Raw genomic sequence first — 20286 nt, 5'->3', positions numbered from 1 at the left:
CCCAAAGTACATGTAACAATTTAATATTATAAAAGACGTTTATGGCTTTTCCTCAATGTTCATTGTCAAAATGTGCCTCATCCATGATATTTACCTTCTTAGAATCATAATTTAACAAAAAAAACAACATAAATGTCCAAGTTTACAGAAAATTGTGTTGTCGGATGTCACAGGTGGGCTATTTTAAAATGTCTATAATGATCAAATTTTCTTGTCATTATCTAACATTCTAAATGTAGAATTCATGTACATTTATTAAATCTTGTTCGTGGCCTTAGTTTTGATTAATGAGAAAGAAACTTGGCGTCTTTAAAGTAAAAGGCGACATAAAGATACCTCAGCTGTATCTAGATAAAATCTTGACATACAGACAAAACCCTTCCTCATTCAATGCGATAAATGACAACTGTATAATATATGACTTGTCGAAAGCCTTAATTTTTAGCATTAAAAAGTATTCAATTGTCATATTTTAGCCATGTGGAAACATTACTGTTTTAAAATCTTACTTCACTGTTTATGAACCTTTTAAATAAACGAATCATGCGATTGAAAAAAATGATTAAAGACTCTATGAATTGAATTAGAATATATTTTAGTAGAACTGAAAGGCGTTGATCAAAACATCGGAATCAGAATATCAACAATACATTCAACATCGGTTATAGTACATCGATGATTACTTGAGAACTGTCTTCAGTTCAGCATTTTCTACTTCGCTTTCCGGATTGTAGATTACTACTGCGATTTTTAAAATCAGTATTGACTATTGTCTTATAAATTTAAGGTTAGGGTTGCGACGTGGTTGTTGAGGATTTGGGTTGAGTTACAGTAGTACTTTATGTTAAAGTAAAGTAATAATGGAATTTTATTTTATTAGTTTATTTTATATAAAGTAATAATTACTTTAATACTCCCTAAAGTTATGAATTTTGAATAGATTCAAACTACTTTCTCTGTCTTAAGAATATATAAGTGGGGAATCTCAATGTGATTAACATTTGTGTTTTAAGTCTACAATTGTATGATAATGGCAAAAAGCAAGCCTAAAGTTTATATAGGTTTTGAAGATGAGTTGATAACTCAAAAACATCTTCCAGCAGTGACCTTTACAACAAACAAAGTTGGTGGCAAACCGGTAAGTGATGTATTGACATTTTAATAAAAAATAGGCTATTTTAAAATTATTTGTCATCACTGACTAAGCTCTAGTAGCTTAGCCTTTATGTTAGGTATTATAATGAGGAATTTGAGAATATTATCATAGAAAATTAATTGAAACATTTGTTCTAAGGTTGGGGTATCATCAAATTCTTGTAAAAAATACTATCTTTGAAAACATATGTGAGTTTGTTCTAATACCTTTAAATATAATGTAAGGTAATTGTGAACTTAACGGCCGTAGAGGTAAAATATGAGTTTTGTATTGTTAACCCATAGTTATCGTCCTCTTGAATGAAACAGTATAAGGTTTCAATGGGTGGAAATTACAAATAACGAAGTTATAGAACATTCAAAGTGAGGGTAATTATCATATTAACGGCCGGGGCGGAAAAATACGAGTTTTGCGTTATTAACTTGTTGGAATCGTCCTATAGAAAAAAAGTATAAGGTTTGATGGGGTGGAAATGAGAAATAACGAAGTTCTAGAAAATATAAAATTAAATAACTTTTCAGTAATATCTCCATGTTCTACATCCACGTCTAGCGTCACGTGACCTTTTGTGGCCAATGATTGAACCTCGTGATGACGTCATCGGTTGCACCGCCATCTTTGCAAACGTAAATGAAAAATAATACGGAAATTAGCCGAATTTTGATCAAAATTAATAATGTTTTTCTTAATTTCGAGAAAAAAAAATTAATTACGAGTGCCTCCGGCCAAAGGTGCTGCCGAAGCCCGCGCTGATGTCAATAAAAGAAAAACATCCCTCGAGATAGTACCTATCAGTAAAATATAAAATTCTAGAGGGGCTGATCAAAAATATAAATTGAAATGTAATGCAAAGGCAATTATGTAAAGTTAAAAAACTAAATAAATCATGAAAAAACTCAAATATATAGATGGATATTAACAGAGAACACTTACCATTAGTGTGTTGGCGGATATAGCTGAGCAGCAGCAGCAACAAAAAAGTGGTCTATCACAACGAAACGACAGTCTCCCGGTTTAAAAACACACCACTCGACCGCACGACGAACACATACACTCATTTTTTAAAATTCCATGTAAACACACTCACTCAATCCGACCTACTGAACACGATATCTTGTGTAGAACTGACCCATGCCCCGGAGAACTCAGATAACAGATATGCTATCAGTCCCGGCCGCAGATAATATTCAAATAAACAGATTATCCAGACACAGCACACAAACTGAACATTAAAACATTAGGAACTTAACTACTTAACAATGTACCCCCTAAAATCATGTTATTTGTCATTTGCACCCCTAGTACTATGTATATTTTTTGTTCAGGAGGGTGAGCAGAATACGTTGGTAACGTCAAATTCGTGATTTGCCGCCCCGGCCTTTCATCTTACTGGTACGAAAGTGAGACTACTTTTCTTGTGCGGAGTAATATTTCGTTATTCTAAAGGCGTCACGTGGTCTTGTTATGACCATAGGTCTACCTCCAGGCAGAGTATGATAGACGGACCCAGTTTTTATATCGCTTATTACAATCATCGATACTTTTTATATAGGCTATATCGAATAACAGAACTATCATCGATATCAACATATCTAAGTACTAAATTAAAGTCATGTTTCAAAATAATAAAAATAGTTTAAACAATTACGTAATGTCATAAATAATAAAGAAACCATAACCATTAATAAAGTGATAAAATTTAGACAGGTGACAGGAAAAAGGTAATTTAAATAATGAAATAACTTAACAACAAAACAAACATCTTTAAACCGAAAAAGATACGTTAAAACCAGTTTTAATGTTATTTTGTTCAGTTTTCCAAAATAAACTTTCTTTATTTAAAAGATGTTACGTATAGAAAAAATTGTGTTTAAAATGTGGAAATGTGTGTAGGCCTACAGTTAATGCAGATGATTATAGTTATTGTTCAAAATAATTGGGTAGGGTACGATAAGCGGACCCGGTTTTTTATATTGAAATTGGCAAACGATATTACTTAATCATAATCATCGATATAATCAATCGATACTGATTAATTATTTTGAATAATTAACTTAAATAATCTATATCAACAGCTGTAAACACTTTCAAATAATAAACGTAAGGTAACATTACAAATTTACATAAGTAACATTTTATTATTAAAAATGGCAGTCAATTTTAGAAAACTACACGACATTGCTTTGAAAGATGATAAAACATGTTTTTCGTGGCTTCAACATGTTGGACCGAAAAAGCCCATTATGCGAAATTTGTGGGAAAGAAACAACTGTAACTGTAAGAGGAGCAAATATGGTCATCTTCAGTTTTCCTAATTTTGGTTATAATAATTTGTTTGATCACTATAAATATTAAATTCATATTTTAATTTAAAACGTGATTGTTATTGAGGACTATAGATGGTTTTTTATCGATTGATAGTATAGGATTTGAGATGCGAATATTAGGTATCGATGATTACATTCTTCGATATAAAAAACCGGGTCCGCTTATCGTACCCTACCCAAATAATTACTATCAGTTGATTATATCGATGGGTATAATAATTAAATATCTTTTAATAATTTTGACATAAAAAAAACTGGGTCCAGTTATTGTACTCTACCTCACCCTCCTATTGGTTGCTGCTGTTACCAGCCTTTTTGTCATCTGTAGATACTTAAATTAACAATAATGCTGAAATATTTTATTTTTGACCTAAATAAAAGATGTTTATGTTAGTTTAGAAACCTTCTATGAATAAAAGTTCATGAGCCTGACACAATTGCCTCTGGGCATCAGCCCCGGCTGCGGCAACACCATGCTGATGGCGACATACGAAAAACATCCCTCGAGGGAGTAACTATCAGTGAGAAATAAAATTCTTAATGGTCCGATCATGAATGCCTCTGGCCATTATTGCTTTATAGGAAACACAACTTGAATAAACAGCACAGAACGGCCAAGTTGGAGAAGAGTCTGCTTTACTTTGGTATTCGGCTGTTCAATAAGTTACTGGAACAAATAAGAGCAGAAACCTCCCTTTCTGGGTTTAAGAGATCGCTGAGAAACCTCCTAAAGAGTTCAGTGTTTTATTCTCTTAAGGAGTTCTTTGAGTTTAATTTTTGACTTCCTTTCAATTTTTACTTAAAATGTTAAGGTATCTCGTTCTTGCTTGTCTTTCATTGATTATACATTACTCCATTATGTTACTTGACAAAACTTAATATTTATATATTTTTTGTAAAATTGTACAAATCAAATGTGTGAATAAAGAATTGAATTGAATTTAATAAACAAAAAATTATTGTAAATTCACCTCACCAAAATTTTCTACTTTCGTACAAGAAATGTAGTTCCACTTTTCATGTTCTAAAATTCATTATTTGTTATTTTCATACTCTAAAAGGTACTTTGGGATTATACCGACCACACCAGTATGAAGAACACAAAAATATAAATTTATAGAAACAAACATGATAGAACGAAAAAAAACAACTCTTTAATTACAAAATTACAAACTTACAAGCATTTCCAGGTATTGTGATCGGTATTGTTGTCGCTGTTATCTTATCTTTCTCGAGAATCCCGATTACAGCAGGCCGCGCGGCATCACATGATTATTTAAGTTTTTTGCACGGTACATAATTGCCTTTCCATTACAATTCAATTTATATTTCTGATCAGCCCCTCTAGAATTTGATATTTTACTGATAGGTACTATCTCGAGGGATGTTTTTCTTTCGTTGACATCAGCGCGGCGCAGCACCACAGGTGCCGAAGCCCGCGCTGATGGCCGGAGGCACTCGCATTTTGGGTGGCAGAGTGTGATCAAGAATAAAAACAAGTTTTGAGTGTTTTTTTTTTTTCAATAAAGAGTTTAGTTTTTGTTTGGTAATGTTTGTTTTTGTTGAATTTTTGTGTTTGGAGAAATGTAGGGGTAAAACACGGAAGTACAACAAAGCGACGCACCAGCTGAACGGGCGGCGAGACTCTGCAATCACGTTATCTACTAGACCGCTCGACTTTGACCTCTGTCTGAGGATGGGGAGGGGTTTGCGATAAGACAATTCCTGTTTTATATTGACAAAATATTGTTCTACGCTAATCTAGTAATCAGTAGAAGCAAAATGTCAAATAACGATTCATGCCTGGGTGTGGTCGGTATAATCCCAAAGTACCCTCTAAAACTTTATAATGTTTTGTTGAGTAGGACAATAGCAATAGGTTAATAACGCGAATCATGTTTCTAGTATGGATAAAAATAAATTTGAAAATAATGCATACAAATTGTATCAAACATTTAACAAACTAATAAAATAATGTAAAACACAAACAAGTTTAAATAAGCAAAACTAATGTAACCATAACTTTGTATGTACTTATATACCACTTGGTAACTTCTGATCACATACATAAACTAGGTTTTCTTGATTTAAAAATAACACACGATTATACTTAATGAACTTATATTGTGATCTGAATAAAACACAATGATCCATTAAAAAGAAATAAATTCATTTCAAAATATTTTAACTGCTCATGTAATCCGCAATCAAACTCATGAATAACTTTCAAAACTAATTAACTGTATTTACCGGAAATGGATTCACAATATAGTGAAGCTGGACCAATCCGCCGACAATCTGACATCTGCAATTGTGGGTTCATTTGACCTCAGTTGTCCTGTTATTAACAAGAAAAGATCCAAATAGCCTGGTGGAGCTCTGAACTGGCCTCTTTGAGAAAGAGAGTTGGAACTCTATTCAGGAGAACAAAAACTTGTGGTACTTGGGAGACCTACCACGAGGCTCTTGCACTGTACGACCGCAAAGTCCGTACGGCTAAGAGAATTAGTCTGACACTGACAGTGTGCAGGATTGTGCTAGGTTTCAGAAGCTACTAGCAAAAATCCCATCTCGCCGCTTGATGGTGTCAGGGTCGATCAAGGTATACATATTACTGAATCGGAGGGAGTTCTAAAAGTCATGATAGGAACACAGTTTCCGGACTGTATCTTTTATGACAAGGATCGATCACTCAGCTGTGTAAGAAGAGCTGTGAGGCACACCGCTCACTCACAACAGAGTTTGGCGTGTAGTGTAGTAACCTTCAGAAGGATTGAGTGGGTGATTAACTCGTTTATTCCATATAGAGCTCCTAGGTGAGGTGGATTGAGACCGGTTTGCTTGCAGTGGGGGTTGGATATTCTCCTTCCCCTGCTGTGCTGGCTGTTCAGGGCCTCTGTGATCCTCAGGTACATTCCTTTGTCCTGGAGGGTATTCAGGGTGGTGTTTATACCGAAGCAGGGGAGGTCTAGCATGGATCGACCTGTCCTCCAGGAAGATCATGTGACTCAGCCTTGCATCAACTGGTATGCAGGATTGAGAAGGCGCTGGCAGCGAAAGAAGTAGCCGTAGGTGTATTTCTGGACATTGAAGGAGCTTTTGACAATACTCAGGTGATTATCAATGCGGTCTCGAGATGTGGTATTGATGATCAAATATGTGACCTTGCTCACAGACAGGGTGGTCACCATCACTCTTATGGGAGCAAGCATCAGTGAAAGGACTACAAGGGGCTGTCCCTAGGGTGGCGTCCTTTCTCTTCTTCTGTGGAACCTAGTTGCGGACGACCTGCTCATGTCTTTGAACAACAGTAGTGTCTTTGCACAGGGGTATGTGGATGACATTGTGATTCTTGTGATCGGCAAGTTCAACACAACAGTCACGGAACTGACCAATACTGCTCTGAACATTGTGGGGAACTGGTATGATGGGATGGGCCTTAGTGTCAACCCCACCAAGGCTGTTGTGGTTGCCGCCGCAATGAATGGATCACCACCACAGGAGTCATTATCATGTAACCATTTGATATCATGTAACCACACTGTTTAATGTTTCAAAATACATTTTGAAACAAGAATCGCATGTTTATAACCATTGTTCTTGCCGATGTCACTAGCCTTACTTAGTACACAATTTTACTTTATTGATTTAACCCATTGCGGATCAACGACGTGAGGGTGACGCGGAGCGAGGAGTGGACCAAAAGCACAATGACGTGACCCTCACGCGGATGACATGGTACGGATGACTCATTTGTTTTGAGCGCTTATCGCTGTTATAAGCCTCGGAGATATTTATAGTCCGTTTTCCTGGACTGGCTTCCTATCTTATCTCTGGTAACCGTCCACAAATACTCCCCTCGTTATCGGTCAATAACGTTATTATTTGCGACAAATTGTTTGTCTAAAGTTTACAGTCATGGCGTTCGATTTTCCTTTGCCTCGTGTGCGTGTACGTAAATAAAATAGGTGACAATTTACGATCATCTGAATTAGATAGACTATTATTAGAAAGTGGAAGTGATGAAAGTGATACCGGTACCGATAGTGTTATTGAGGATGGAGACGGTTCTATCACGCGTATTTGTCCACGTTTTTCATAAATACGCGGATACTAATATTGACTATCACACCAAAATCCACTACTAAGACAAAAGACAGACAGTCTCAGTACAGTGTAAATATTTAGTAAATATTAGATTAGTTGTTTCTTGAAGTGACAATTTTATTAGAACATTTTTTTATTGTGTAAAACATTTGATCCGTCCTACATCAAGCAGCTACAACACGCAAAAAACGTAAGTAAAAATGTTACGTACCTGTATTTTAACATTTTTTCTAGTATAATATGATCTGTATAATTTTTTATATAACATAAATAACAACATAAACAAACAAAACATGTATAATTAGCGAGCGCGCTAAGCAGGCAGGTAGACGTGCAAACACTGCGGGTGCTGCGTTGTAATACGGATTAATTCGTACTCTAAGGCCCGCGCGCGCGCCGTTTTCACGATCCGCAATGGGTTAAATTAATTTTCAACAATATTATTATTCTACTAATAAAATCAGCTGGCATTGATTGAATATCTGTACGTCAAATGTTTTCATATTCAATATTTTAGATAGTTTTAATCAATACTGTAGTTGATTTGATTGTGGTGGTGGCTGCTTATTATACTGCATCCATTACGGCAACCAATACTTATTAACAGCCGCAGATAGAGGGGGCAAGGCGATCGTTTACCCTAGGTGGCAAAAATATAGAACATTGAGTTGTTGTATTACAAATGTTTACACATAGTTTTCTCTGTATCCACATGCATCGCTTTACTCTAGGAGAAATAAGTATAAATTCCTAAGTTAGAACGTTAACCACAGACTATAGTAGAGTTACAATAACAGGAGTTATTTTGAACGTTGGCTTGCTTGTTTCTGCATTTAGACACATAAAGCAAATTATAAATTTCAATCAAACTGCTGAACTGTTTGAAAATTCATAACTCGGATACTTGATAACCGATTAAGACCAAATTTTTGTAAAAGATAAGTGCAAATGTTGTATCTTGTAGAGTTTCAAATATTTATAGTGAGAAACTAATTTATGCTAGTAATTGTGATATGTTTCAACAAATTTAAAATATTTTATACACATTTATAGTAAAAGAGTAATGTTCTCAAAATAGTTCAGATTTAATTCGGTACTTTGGGATTATACCGACCACACCAGTATGAAGAACACAAAAATATAAATTTATAGAAACAAACATGATAGAACGAAAAAACAACTGTTTAATTACATAATTACAAGCATTTCCAGGTATTGTGATCGGTATTGTTGTCGCTGTTATCTCATCTTTCTCGATAATCCCGATTAGGGCAGGGCGCGGCATCACATGATTTGCACAGTACATAATTGCCTTTCCATTACAATTCAATTTATATTTCTGATCAGCCCCTCTAGAATTTGATATTTTACTGATAGGTACTATCTTGAGGGATGTTTTTCTTTCGTCGACATCAGCGCGGCGCAGCACCACAGGTGCCGAAGCCCGCGCTGATGGCCGGAGGCACTCGCATTTTGGGTGGCGGAGTGTGATCAAGAATAAAAACAAGTTTTGGGTGTTTTTTCAATAAAGAGTTTAGTTTTAGTTTGGTAATGTTTGTTTTTGTTGAATTTTTGTGTTTGGAGAAATGTAGAGTAAAACACGGAAGTACAACAAAGCGACGCACCAGCTGAACGGGCGGCGAGACTCTGCAATCACGTTATCTACTAGACCGCTCAACTTTGACCTCTGTCTGAGGGTGGGGAGGGGTTTGCGATAAGACAATTCCTGTTTTATATTGACGAAATGTTGTTCTACGCTAATCTAGTAATCAGTAGAAGCAAAATGTCAAATAACGATTCATGCCTGGGTGTGGTTGGTATAATCCCAAAGTACCTTTAATTCCTTGTGTTTTTAAAAATTATTAACTTTAAATAACTGTCTCTCCAGTCAAAGCAGGCAGGGGTAATAAATCCTCATGTCCAAGCTAGGCTACTTTTAAGACTAGGGCTAGATGCACATTGAAGGAGCAGACTGTTGGAAGTAAATGTCTCGAATTAATTTATAAATTGAGTCGTTAATTATTATTTTGGAGTCATCAATATGCTCATGAACGGTAATTTTTAAAGGGTGTATATTCAAGATTCAATAATCTAGGTTGATTTATAAATAAGCTAAATTAACACCTAGTAGTTGCACATTCTCTTGTGTTGTTTTTACGGGATTTAAATTCCTAACAGCTATGTGATGAGATAATAATTTCTCTTTATTATAGACATAATAATACTAAACATATTTTACCAAATTTATTTACTAGACAAAACCAGATAAAATTTCAAAAACAGCAGTATTGAAACTTCCCTCCAAAAAGATGGAAGATTCTGTATGCATATGATATGGTGTTATATCTAAGGACAAAGAATACACCAATAACAGTTTTAGATATTAGTTCATAGGAAGAGGGAGGGATCTCAGAACCTCGAGGTCATCAATTAGACTAACAAGACAACAATGGTTAGTTAGGCTATGTTAGGCCTAAATGTATTTATATAGACTTAAATTAGGCTGTAAAGTTGTGTGTATAACTAGTGGTAACAACTAATTGTGATTATGAAGCCTCAGAATGTGTTACATGCTGGAAAGTGCTTCTATAAAACCGTGATCAGTTACTGATTGCAACGGATGTATAGGACACTTGATTGATTGAGTATCCATGATCAATCAGGTTGTAGAAGGTTTACAACCATTCTTTCAACAGTTTAGACAATGGCAGGGTCAAAAATGTTTGGTACTTGTCCAAGGATACCGAAGGACTAAGGATATTGTGTACTGTTTGTAGACAATTTGTTTGTTTACTTATAATTTGTTAATATTTAAAACAATAATTTGTTATATTTAAAACAATACTTTTCCTAAATGCCAATCGATAATTAAAGGCCTAAACTAGCCAACCATAAAAGCTTAATAACAAATAATGGTTTTTTTTCTATCAGTGAGACAGGAGGAAAGACTAGTCCTATACTTTATGCACAGATTAATTGCATAAAATATTGCAGCATTACTTACAACCAAATAACAATGTTCAAAATTTAATTTTACAATTTATAATAGTAATAATACATTTGTTTAATTATATAAGTATAATATTAAATCATTTTATAGTTACATAGCAATGCAATAATCTTATGTTTTTTCAATTTTATTGAAGAGAACTTCAAACTTCAACCTTTTAACTTAAATGATTGATTAACTTAAGTGTAAATTATTGTTTCATTAATGTTGTAGTTTACTATAAACTATAATTTTTAATTTTGTTACAGGATTGGATTGGCGGTAAATCTGTGAACATTAATCCCCTATGTCAACGCTGCGGCACAATAATGCCTCTCATAGTCCAAGTTTATGCTCCTTTGGTGAACTCCTTTTATCATCGGACTTTGTATTTATTTGGGTGTATAAATCCAAATTGTTGGAATCTTAATGAAAGGTGAATATTTAAAATTTTTAATTTAGAGTTGACTAAAAGCGGTATTTGTAAGTTTTGGTAAGTTTGGTTGGATGTTGTGTACACCGTTTGGAGAGATAGTTTAAAGCAAATGCATAACATGCTCATTATGATCCTTTCCTTCCAGCTTTTATTATAGGCATTTAACTATTATTTTGTAAACCAGTAACTATAACAGTGTTTCTCAAAAAGTGTACCGCGACGCCCTGGGGAGCCTCAAAATCCTGCCTGGGGCGGTTAAGCAACAGTGATTAAGAAAAATATATATCATATCATGTATATATATATATATATATTATATATATATATATATTGTTAAATATATTATATTATTATTGCCTTCACGCTAGATTAGATTTATAATGTCATCGAATTATTTAATGATAATTAATCTACCTACAGCTACTTATATATACCTAAAAACTTATTAAAACAATTAACCATAAGCAAAAGAGATTGCTATGTCATTCTGGTGTGAAACTCGCAGGCTGGACTCACCCCTATTTCTTGGAACGTGTTGCCTTGACGCTACACATTACTCCACCCAGGCAAGTCATTAAGCGTGACATTGACTGGCAAACATGTGTCGTAATATATAGTCTAGTGATAGTGGTAGTTCACCACTACCACCCACGGAGAGGTAGCGGGTGGTTTTGACCGCTACCTCTCCGCTACAACCCCCCCCTCCTACGGACACACTCCGTCACATTGACTCAAGACGTACATCGGAATTGGCTGCATATAGTTGGGGTTGTGGCTTTCAATTAAACCATACAATAATAGTTCAAACCCATTGTTGCAGTTATTGTTTTTACTTGAGCAACTCGGGTATACGCACAGGCCACATTGCCTATGTAGACCCATTTCCTTAGAGCAACCTTTCCTCAGGCAGATAAGATAACAATTTATTATAAGAAACCTGTTTAGTTACTTTAGTGTTGTTCCTTTAGATTGATGATAATTATTATGTATATAATCTGTTTTTGTATATATTGTAAATTGATGGAAATAAACTAATTCATTCATTCATTCAATGGCAGGTCAAAAAAAGCCAGCTTCAAGCTCCACTTTAGCGAAAGTGACCATTGCAATTTTGACCCATAACATGATCCATAGAGGAGCATTAGCTGAACATCTCATTAACACATTCACTGCGGATGACAAAATTACCGGCGACAGAAAATGCGGGAATTTTTTTGTTTTTTACTTACCCAAAACGGAGTTAGGATAGCCGAAAGGGTTGTCCATGGTATTCCGGAAGCTTCTTTGGCCGGAACGGGTGACGTCATGTCCGTGCCGAGTCTGCTCGTCATCCGCACCGGACGCCGGTCCCCGTGTTGTATGTGCTCGCAGCGCACTAGGTTTCGGCACACACACTCGCGAATTACATGTATATAGTACATTAATTACACGTAGATAGTACATCAATTACACGTATATATTACATCAATTACACATATATATTACATAATAGTTTGAATAATATTCAACATCATAAACAGTTAACACTCCCCCCTCCCCGAGTAAAAATTAGAAGAAAACTATATACATCCCCACTCACCGCCAAAGACTAAAAACTACTTATTTGTCCTTGTGATACTTATCAAAGCAACTGAGTTCACACAGACCTGGTTCGTCAGGGTACACTGCACAATAGTACACTGTTTCCTTACGCTTGCCTTCTTGGTAGCAAATGCGGCATCTCCGGGTAACTGACTTCCCGTTTCCTTTGCGCTTCGTTAGTTTGGAGAGACGATGCATGCTGTTGTGCGTCGGTGTGATGAGCAGTGTGGCTTCCTTCGGAGGGAGCAGGTCTTCAAGAACAAGAACTCGGAAGTCATACAGGGACAGTCTATCTGAGTTGTACATGTTGTACAGGTAAAACGAATTTACTACAACAACCTGGAGAAAGTGCATTTCGTTGCGATTCATTGTCTTCATCAGATGAAAAATTATCGTCAATAACATTATTGTCTTTCTCCATTATGAGTAAATACACTTACACAGTCAACAGACACTATAATCCACTCACACAATATCGCAAAGCATACACAACAAACGAAAATTGTGAACTGGCGAACTTTAAGCCGTTGGTCTCCAGGTTAAGTGTTAGAGAGAGCTTCTTAGCTCTAACTTATTTCTAACTTCGCCTGGCAAAATAAGACATCTTTACTTTTACTTTACTTTCTTCTTCGCCAAATGCGGACATTTTTGCTTCAAATCAACGTTGAATCTGTCCAAAAGCTCTGAATAATATTTGCCGTTGATTGTTTTACTCTTCTCAGGTAATTGATGTGAATTACACTCCGTGCATAAAAAAAAACTGTGGCCATGACCTTGTTGGCTGACAAACTCACTTTGGCCTTTTTTGATCCACGTTTCAGTAACTCACTGTTTCTTGGTCTCTGGCATGTTGTGATGGATTCATGTTTCGTCCACAGTTACAAAACGGTGCCAAAACTCGTCCGGATTACGGCTGAACATCACTAACATTCCCTTTGAAGTGATCACACGGTTGTGCTTATGATCGAATGTGAGCAATCGCGGCACCCATCATGGTCCAAATTTTGTTCATGTCCAAATATTTGTGTAATCGTCCAATACCATTCCATGGGTTTTATCGATGATTTCCGGCGTGATCACTTCTTTTGGGTGATCTTATTGTTCGGCATAACTATAGGTATGATCACAATGGACCTCTGTAAACAACTTCTTAATGATTGGAATTGAAGGTGCCAAGTCCCTGTAGTATTTATCAAGTCTTTCCTTAGTCTCAGTGATGGATTTTCTACGTAAAAAGTAATGCTTAATTAACACAGAATTCACTTTATTCCATTTCCGTGAAAATTCACGAGGTTGCTTTGAACGGTTATCAAACACCAACTGCACGACGCAAGTTGCTCAAAATTAGAAAGTTGTCCCCTGATAGATTCAGTTGACTGCAGCACTGTTGCATTTAAAGTTACTACGTAGGAAATTCAAAAAGTTACTGACTTGTCAAACCGCCCTCATATAAACAGAAGTCTTAGCCTTCTTGTATGGGAGCAAACCTGGACAATGCTCTACCTATAAATGGTTTTCTGTACCTTAAGACAAGAACATTTAAATATCATATTGAAGAGATGCATCCTGTAACATCCGGTATTCTATTTATAAATTTTTAAACTGAAAGACTTAGAATATAAAACATCGTGATGGAAATAGGATTTTTTCAGACATTTTCCATTGTTAAGCGATTTAAGAAATCAGTAACACCTGATTATTACTAAACGTAGGTAAATGACCGGAGAAATCCTGTTTCTTTCAAAATCTATCTGTCTTCAAAAACAAACTTTAAACAAAGATCAACCAATGAATAAACCCTTCTCAATAAAGCTTATACTTGTGATACATTTTTTGTTTTGTGATACACATGTCATTCTTTATGCATTTGTAGAACAAAATAAATTTAGACTGTTCAATTTAAGCTATTTGGTACGTCTATCTATGGAAAAAGCTTACACTTAATTGTAACATTTTATTACAGTTGGGTGTGTATGAGGGGTCAGATGTTGGATACAAACACGGTTGAAGTTGAAAAAAGTAAAAAGTTGACTGCGGAAAGCTTTGACTGGTGTGGTGGTGCCGATGTTTGGGAAGATGAGGAAAATGGAAATGTGTGTGGAACCACAAAAGTAGATAAGTTTATGCAGAAAAGTGAGGAGTTGAGTGATATGTTGGCTGCGATGGAGTTTGACAATGGAGAAGATGTTGGAGCGACAGGACATCCATTCTCACCCATGCCTACTGCTGAGATTGATGGTGGTGAAGATGAAGTGGTTACCATTGAGACTCCAACTGTGGCCGAGACGGATATGATGGCTTTGTTTGACCAAGCCAAGCCAGTTCCTGAGGTATATAAGTCACGTTCAGCTGTTACATTATTTGTTACACTATTACAGGAATATTGTCTGCACTAAAGCGTAGTGTAAGGTTAAAATTACCGTAGAATTAATTCTTTTCCTGTGGAACATTGTGCTGTAGCGTTCAGTTCACAACAGTAGTTTAGCCCTTTTATTGCCACAGGATCGCAAACGTGGCACGGTGAAAATGCGTTTAAGTGCCGGGGTTTTATTACGTGACCCGCTAAATCTGTACAAGGAGCGCCAGTAACGAGACTTTTGGAATATTTTTTAAAAATATTTTAAATGTCTATGATATTGACTGAGACCAAGGAAACTGCTTTAAAAGATCCGAATTAGACATTTTGGTCCTCCATTTGCTTTTGTATTATCTGTAGACAACGTAATATGCATCTGAAAATGCCAGTCTCAAACACAGGTCTGTGTTATGGGGTCGTGTTGTTAATTAGTTTTTATAATTATTTTTAGTGGATTCATTATTTTTTATGTTGTGATTGGAAAGTTGTAAAATGACAGACCGACAGTCAAATAATGCGACTACTAGATGATGTTAGTCCCTGAGAAACGACTATTGGTCCAAATATTCACGAGGAAAGTGTTGATTTTGTCGAGGAAGACATCGGCTTAGTCGGAGTCTAGTTTTTTACACCTGAAAAATCATTGGAAACTCAGTTTAGAGCCAATTGTTGGAGAAAATATTACACCGGATATAGATATTGAAGCACCTGGACCTAGTAACTGTGTTTTCCCAAGAAAGACTTATTTACCTTAAAGGCTTAATGTAAGGCATGCCAAATAGCCTAGGCTTAGGCCTAGTTCAGACAGTGACAGTGAAAATAGTTTGAACTACAAATACAGGATCAGTTGCACTGTATTCTGTTTATTATAAATCCTATTTATTTTGTCAACTTTTCATTTTATGATCGAGGCTCTTTTCATAAAGAGCATTGGCTCCTGTCTGCAAGCTTTATTTTTATTTCTTCCTTTGTTACTGAGCCCTTTGCACGCCACTAATAAATCCATTAACTTTCCTTAAACGTCAAGACAAGTAAAAACATGTTGTTTCTTTAAGTTCAAAGCTAATTTTTATTGTAACTAAATTATAAAAGGTTAAGCAAAAAAAGTACAAAACAGGGCATTTTACAAAATGAGTGTATTTATTGATAGTAATAAAGAAGAACTATTTACAAAACTTAGTTTAAAATAAATTTCATGCAGTAATACACGCCACGGATATGTTTGGTTATGGCTCTGTAGGAGACACATAACTGATGAGCAGGTGGTCAAAGACAGAGTTAGACAAAGGGCGCTTCTGTCCCCTGCCGCTGAGTGAAGGCGTTTATAAATACTTCCTTGGCAACCGTGATAAGCACGAAGCATGCACTAGGCATTTCGGAGGCCTTTTGTGAACTAAAAAAACTCTCAGAGACATAATCTATAATATCGGATATATCTGTATTTGGCATTTTGGTCTAAGTCTATCATTCTAATATATCCGTCTATGGCGTGGGAAGGGTTAATTTTTTGTTCTGAGATCTAGCAAAAATGCATATTAGTCTTATACTTTTATTCCTGTATAATTAAAACAACACATGTAGTAGTATTAATTCTCCTGTCAACAATGACATAAATAACACTTAGAATAACAATTATGAATTTCAATTTTCTGTGAAAGGTTCAGATCTGAATGTAATTAGTTCTTTTCTGTCTATTTATTTAGGTGCCGCCAGGTACGTTAGAGTTTGCAAGCTTTTTTCTAAGTGTATGTGAAGAAGACGAAGGTAAACCGTCTATTCCTGTCAATGCTGAATTCAACCCTCAGTTATATGATGAAGAATGTAACTCGGCCGTGGAGCAAAGCTCAGTTGGTGACAACGCTGAAGTATCGGAGAAGTATGAAAAGTCTCTACCAGCCCACGGCGACAAATTATTCCACACATTCATCTCCAGAATAAAGAGAAATCCTGGGCAGATATTAAGGTAAAGTTAGCAGTAGTGAAGAGATATTCTCATTGTCTCTTAAGGTGTACAGTTATCGACCCTGATGAGACAATGAGAGTACTTCTTCATCTAGACTACACTGCTGGGTAACCAGACTCAGCTCCTTTGCATTCTAGGTGTCTCTGATATCGAAACGATCAATATTGTACTTTTAACTTGCAAAAATGTTAACATATTATGTTTTTAATGTTTTACTTTTATAAGTTAACCACTAAAACATTCTTCCACTTTTGAATGTACCCTGTATTTAAACAATATAAGTTTTGTAATTTCAATAATTATGAAATATAAAAAATCAATATCAACTGAACTTTTCCTTTGAGTAGTGATAGGAAGGAAGTTAATATACATACATTTCAGTGACATGTTCTTAAGATTTGAAATAGAAAGACCCAAGACTTGGTCAAAATCAGTTTATTTGTTTGATATCAGCCAAAATACTATAACACCTCTTTTACTTATATATGTTAAATAATTATGTACATTACTTAAAAACTATACTGAACATCTCACTTATCTTTCCTACCAAGCTTTAGATTTAATGTAATCGACAAATACAGTAATAAAACATAAATACATCAGCTTTAAATATTAGTTGATAATGAACATTTATTCAATTTCAGATTTATAGATTATATATTTTCAGTCAGAAAAAGTTAAACATCTATGCTTGTAGATATTTTCTATTGTTAAAAAATAAGGAGGGGGGGAAATTTTGCCTTTGGTTAAGAATTTACCAAATTTACTTTAAGGGCAATAGTTTTAAGCAAATAACTTGCAATTGACACTATAATGTCGATCTGACATGTACCTGTTTTGACAGTGTTCATATAGTACATTAAGTCAACACTACCACCACTACTTATATACCATTTCAAACAAAAAGAGTTACTGATTCCAATGGTGAAATTTGTTTTGCAACAGTGATGTCATAAAACTTGCCAGAAAGATGGTCTTCATCTAGCAATTTTGAAAATTAGTGATATATCATGGGTATGGTTTATAGCTTGCTATAGGCTATACTATGCTACATTTTGGAAATATTGTGTAAAAATTATATATTAAAAACATTTTTTTGAAATAATCGTATGAATGGTAACAAATTTAGAGTACATACCACCACCTTTTCAAAAATAAAATAAATTTAGAAATTGGTTATTAATTAATTTATTGTTTTTGTAGTGCATATAATTCTCTAAAATTTGGTATATTTTGGAAACATTTAGTGTAAGAATTATATTTTTTGTAAATTTTTCAAAATAATCGTATCTATAGTAACAAATTTAACTTTTTGTGTACTATTTGTGATTTTTACACATTTTTTACATATAATTTTTTCAAGAGAACCTGGATACCATTATGTATTTTCTGAAACTAGATAAAATGAAGAATATATTGGTTACCTATCTCGGATTCTAATATTTATAATATTATCACACTTTACTAGGGGCTGCCCCAAAACTTTTCAAAAACAAAATTGGTGTAGTAAGTTTTTTTGGTTTTATTATGGTTTATGCATAATGTTTTTTATACCGTAATTATCTCCTCATTTACCTGAAAGAATAATGTATTACTCATATAGGTTTATAGTAAATATGTAATTATTTACAAAAGTACGGGTGCAAAACACTAAAAAATGGGTGCCATCTGAGGAAAAAATTACTGCCAGTTCGAAGGGTTAAACATCACATATTTAATATTTCCTAGTATATTATTTACTACACAAAGTTTTTTTGTAATAATTGGTAAATTTTATATTTTCTAAAAATTTAAATTGGCCAAACTATAAAATTGTCTATTTCCAAGAAGCTCCATGTCTTGTTATAACTTGTGATTGGGTGATTTATATGATTGACGTAATCATGGAAAACTTTTCGTAGGAGTATAAAAATATATTGTATCCTCCTAGACATATGAGTAGTAACGGAAAGGTTTAATGAAACTAATCCAAAGAAAGGTTTGTGAAATAATAAAAACAGAAAAACAGGTGAATAACCTGTAAGCAATTGTCAAAATAAGGATGTAAAAATATAGTATATCCTCCTATAAATATGAGAAGTAACTGAAGGGTTTACTAAACTCCAAAGGAAGGTTTGCAAAATTTATTTAAGACAAACAGAAGAATAACCTTTAACTAAGTGTCTAAATATGTTGATAGCTTATTAGATAATAAAACTGTGAATTTTTTACTGAAATCTTGCAAAATGCCTTCAAAAGGGCTGGCACTTATAGGTGCACCCACTCAATAAATACTTGGCACTCAAAGGGTTAAAAAGGAGACAGAAATAGCTAATTTTCCATGTAAGAATTCGCTAATAAATTATAACTTGATAATAATGTATCGACAGGTACATCCGAGAGGGAGGTATGCCTCTGCTGCTGTACCCCATAAGTAAGATGCCACAGGAATGTAAATACTGCGGTGGAGACCTTGTGTTCGAACTGCAGCTGGTACCTACAATGATCTCAAGCCTGCGACTGATCGGTAGTGGCCACGGTCACATGGAGTTCGGGACAGTTCTCGTGTTGGCGTGTCAACGCAGTTGCTGGGACCCACAAACAACTGAACGTTACGAATACGTTATTGTTCAGCGGGAAACGTGATTTTACCATATATTTGTTTTGTTATTACGTAATTTTAATCCGTAATGTTACACAAATAAAAAGTTCAGAAATTTAAAAAATATTTTATTTTCCTTTTATTGTGTCTACTAGGTGCTGCCAGAGAGAAACTGGGTAGCGGCTGTCAGAATTGTTTGGGGATATAATATCATTATTTCCAAATTGGATTGTTATTCTCCTTTAATTGCATCCTACACTAATATCCTGCATCCACGGCATCATTTGGCTGAATTCTCTTGATTTTGAATACAATCAATTTCTCAAAAAAAAAAACTTCCAACAATTTAGAGTTTCCAAAGGCATTAAATTAACCAAACCAACAGTTGCTTGAAAGGCCAAATACTTGACTAACAGCTTTGAATGTTTATTAAACTTGTATTTGTAGCCTAATTTAAAATTTAATGAGATTTATAAGAAATACATACATATACTGTATATGTAAAAATTTTAATAGATGTGCTAACGTGAAGGCCGTTTTGATGAAAGATGCTGATTCTGTTTTAAAAAGCTGGTTCACAAGAAAAAGTTTATACGAAGGCACCCAAGATTTTAATGGTAATTTTACAAAAATTGTTCGTCACTGCTCAGCCTATGTTCGATAGTCTACAACACTAATGTGTCTCTCCTGAACCAAAATCCTTTCCCTACATTGACATTTAGCCCCCCAGGCATCCATGTTGCACTACAGTAAATGTAAATATAATTACCATTTCGAGATCTGCAATCTG

General features: G+C 34.8%; 1 protein-coding gene across 1 annotated transcript; it reads left to right on the top strand.

The window, feature by feature from the left end:
* Nucleotides 1-759: 759 nt before the first annotated feature.
* Nucleotides 760-19620, top strand: LOC124363220 (programmed cell death protein 2-like). The gene is made up of 5 exons (XM_046818384.1): nucleotides 760-1138; nucleotides 10849-11015; nucleotides 14560-14926; nucleotides 16656-16915; nucleotides 19285-19620. The coding sequence occupies exons 1-5, from the start codon at nucleotides 1025-1027 to the stop codon at nucleotides 19538-19540; spliced, it is 1164 nt and encodes a 387-aa protein (XP_046674340.1). The 5' UTR covers nucleotides 760-1024; the 3' UTR covers nucleotides 19541-19620.
* Nucleotides 19621-20286: the final 666 nt, after the last annotated feature.

The sequence above is a fragment of the Homalodisca vitripennis genome, chromosome 5 (assembly GCF_021130785.1).
Source record: "Homalodisca vitripennis isolate AUS2020 chromosome 5, UT_GWSS_2.1, whole genome shotgun sequence".
Lineage (NCBI taxonomy): Eukaryota > Metazoa > Arthropoda > Insecta > Hemiptera > Cicadellidae > Homalodisca > Homalodisca vitripennis.
The sequence above is the reverse complement of the archived record's forward strand: the minus strand, read 5'-3'. Positions and strand labels throughout refer to the sequence as shown.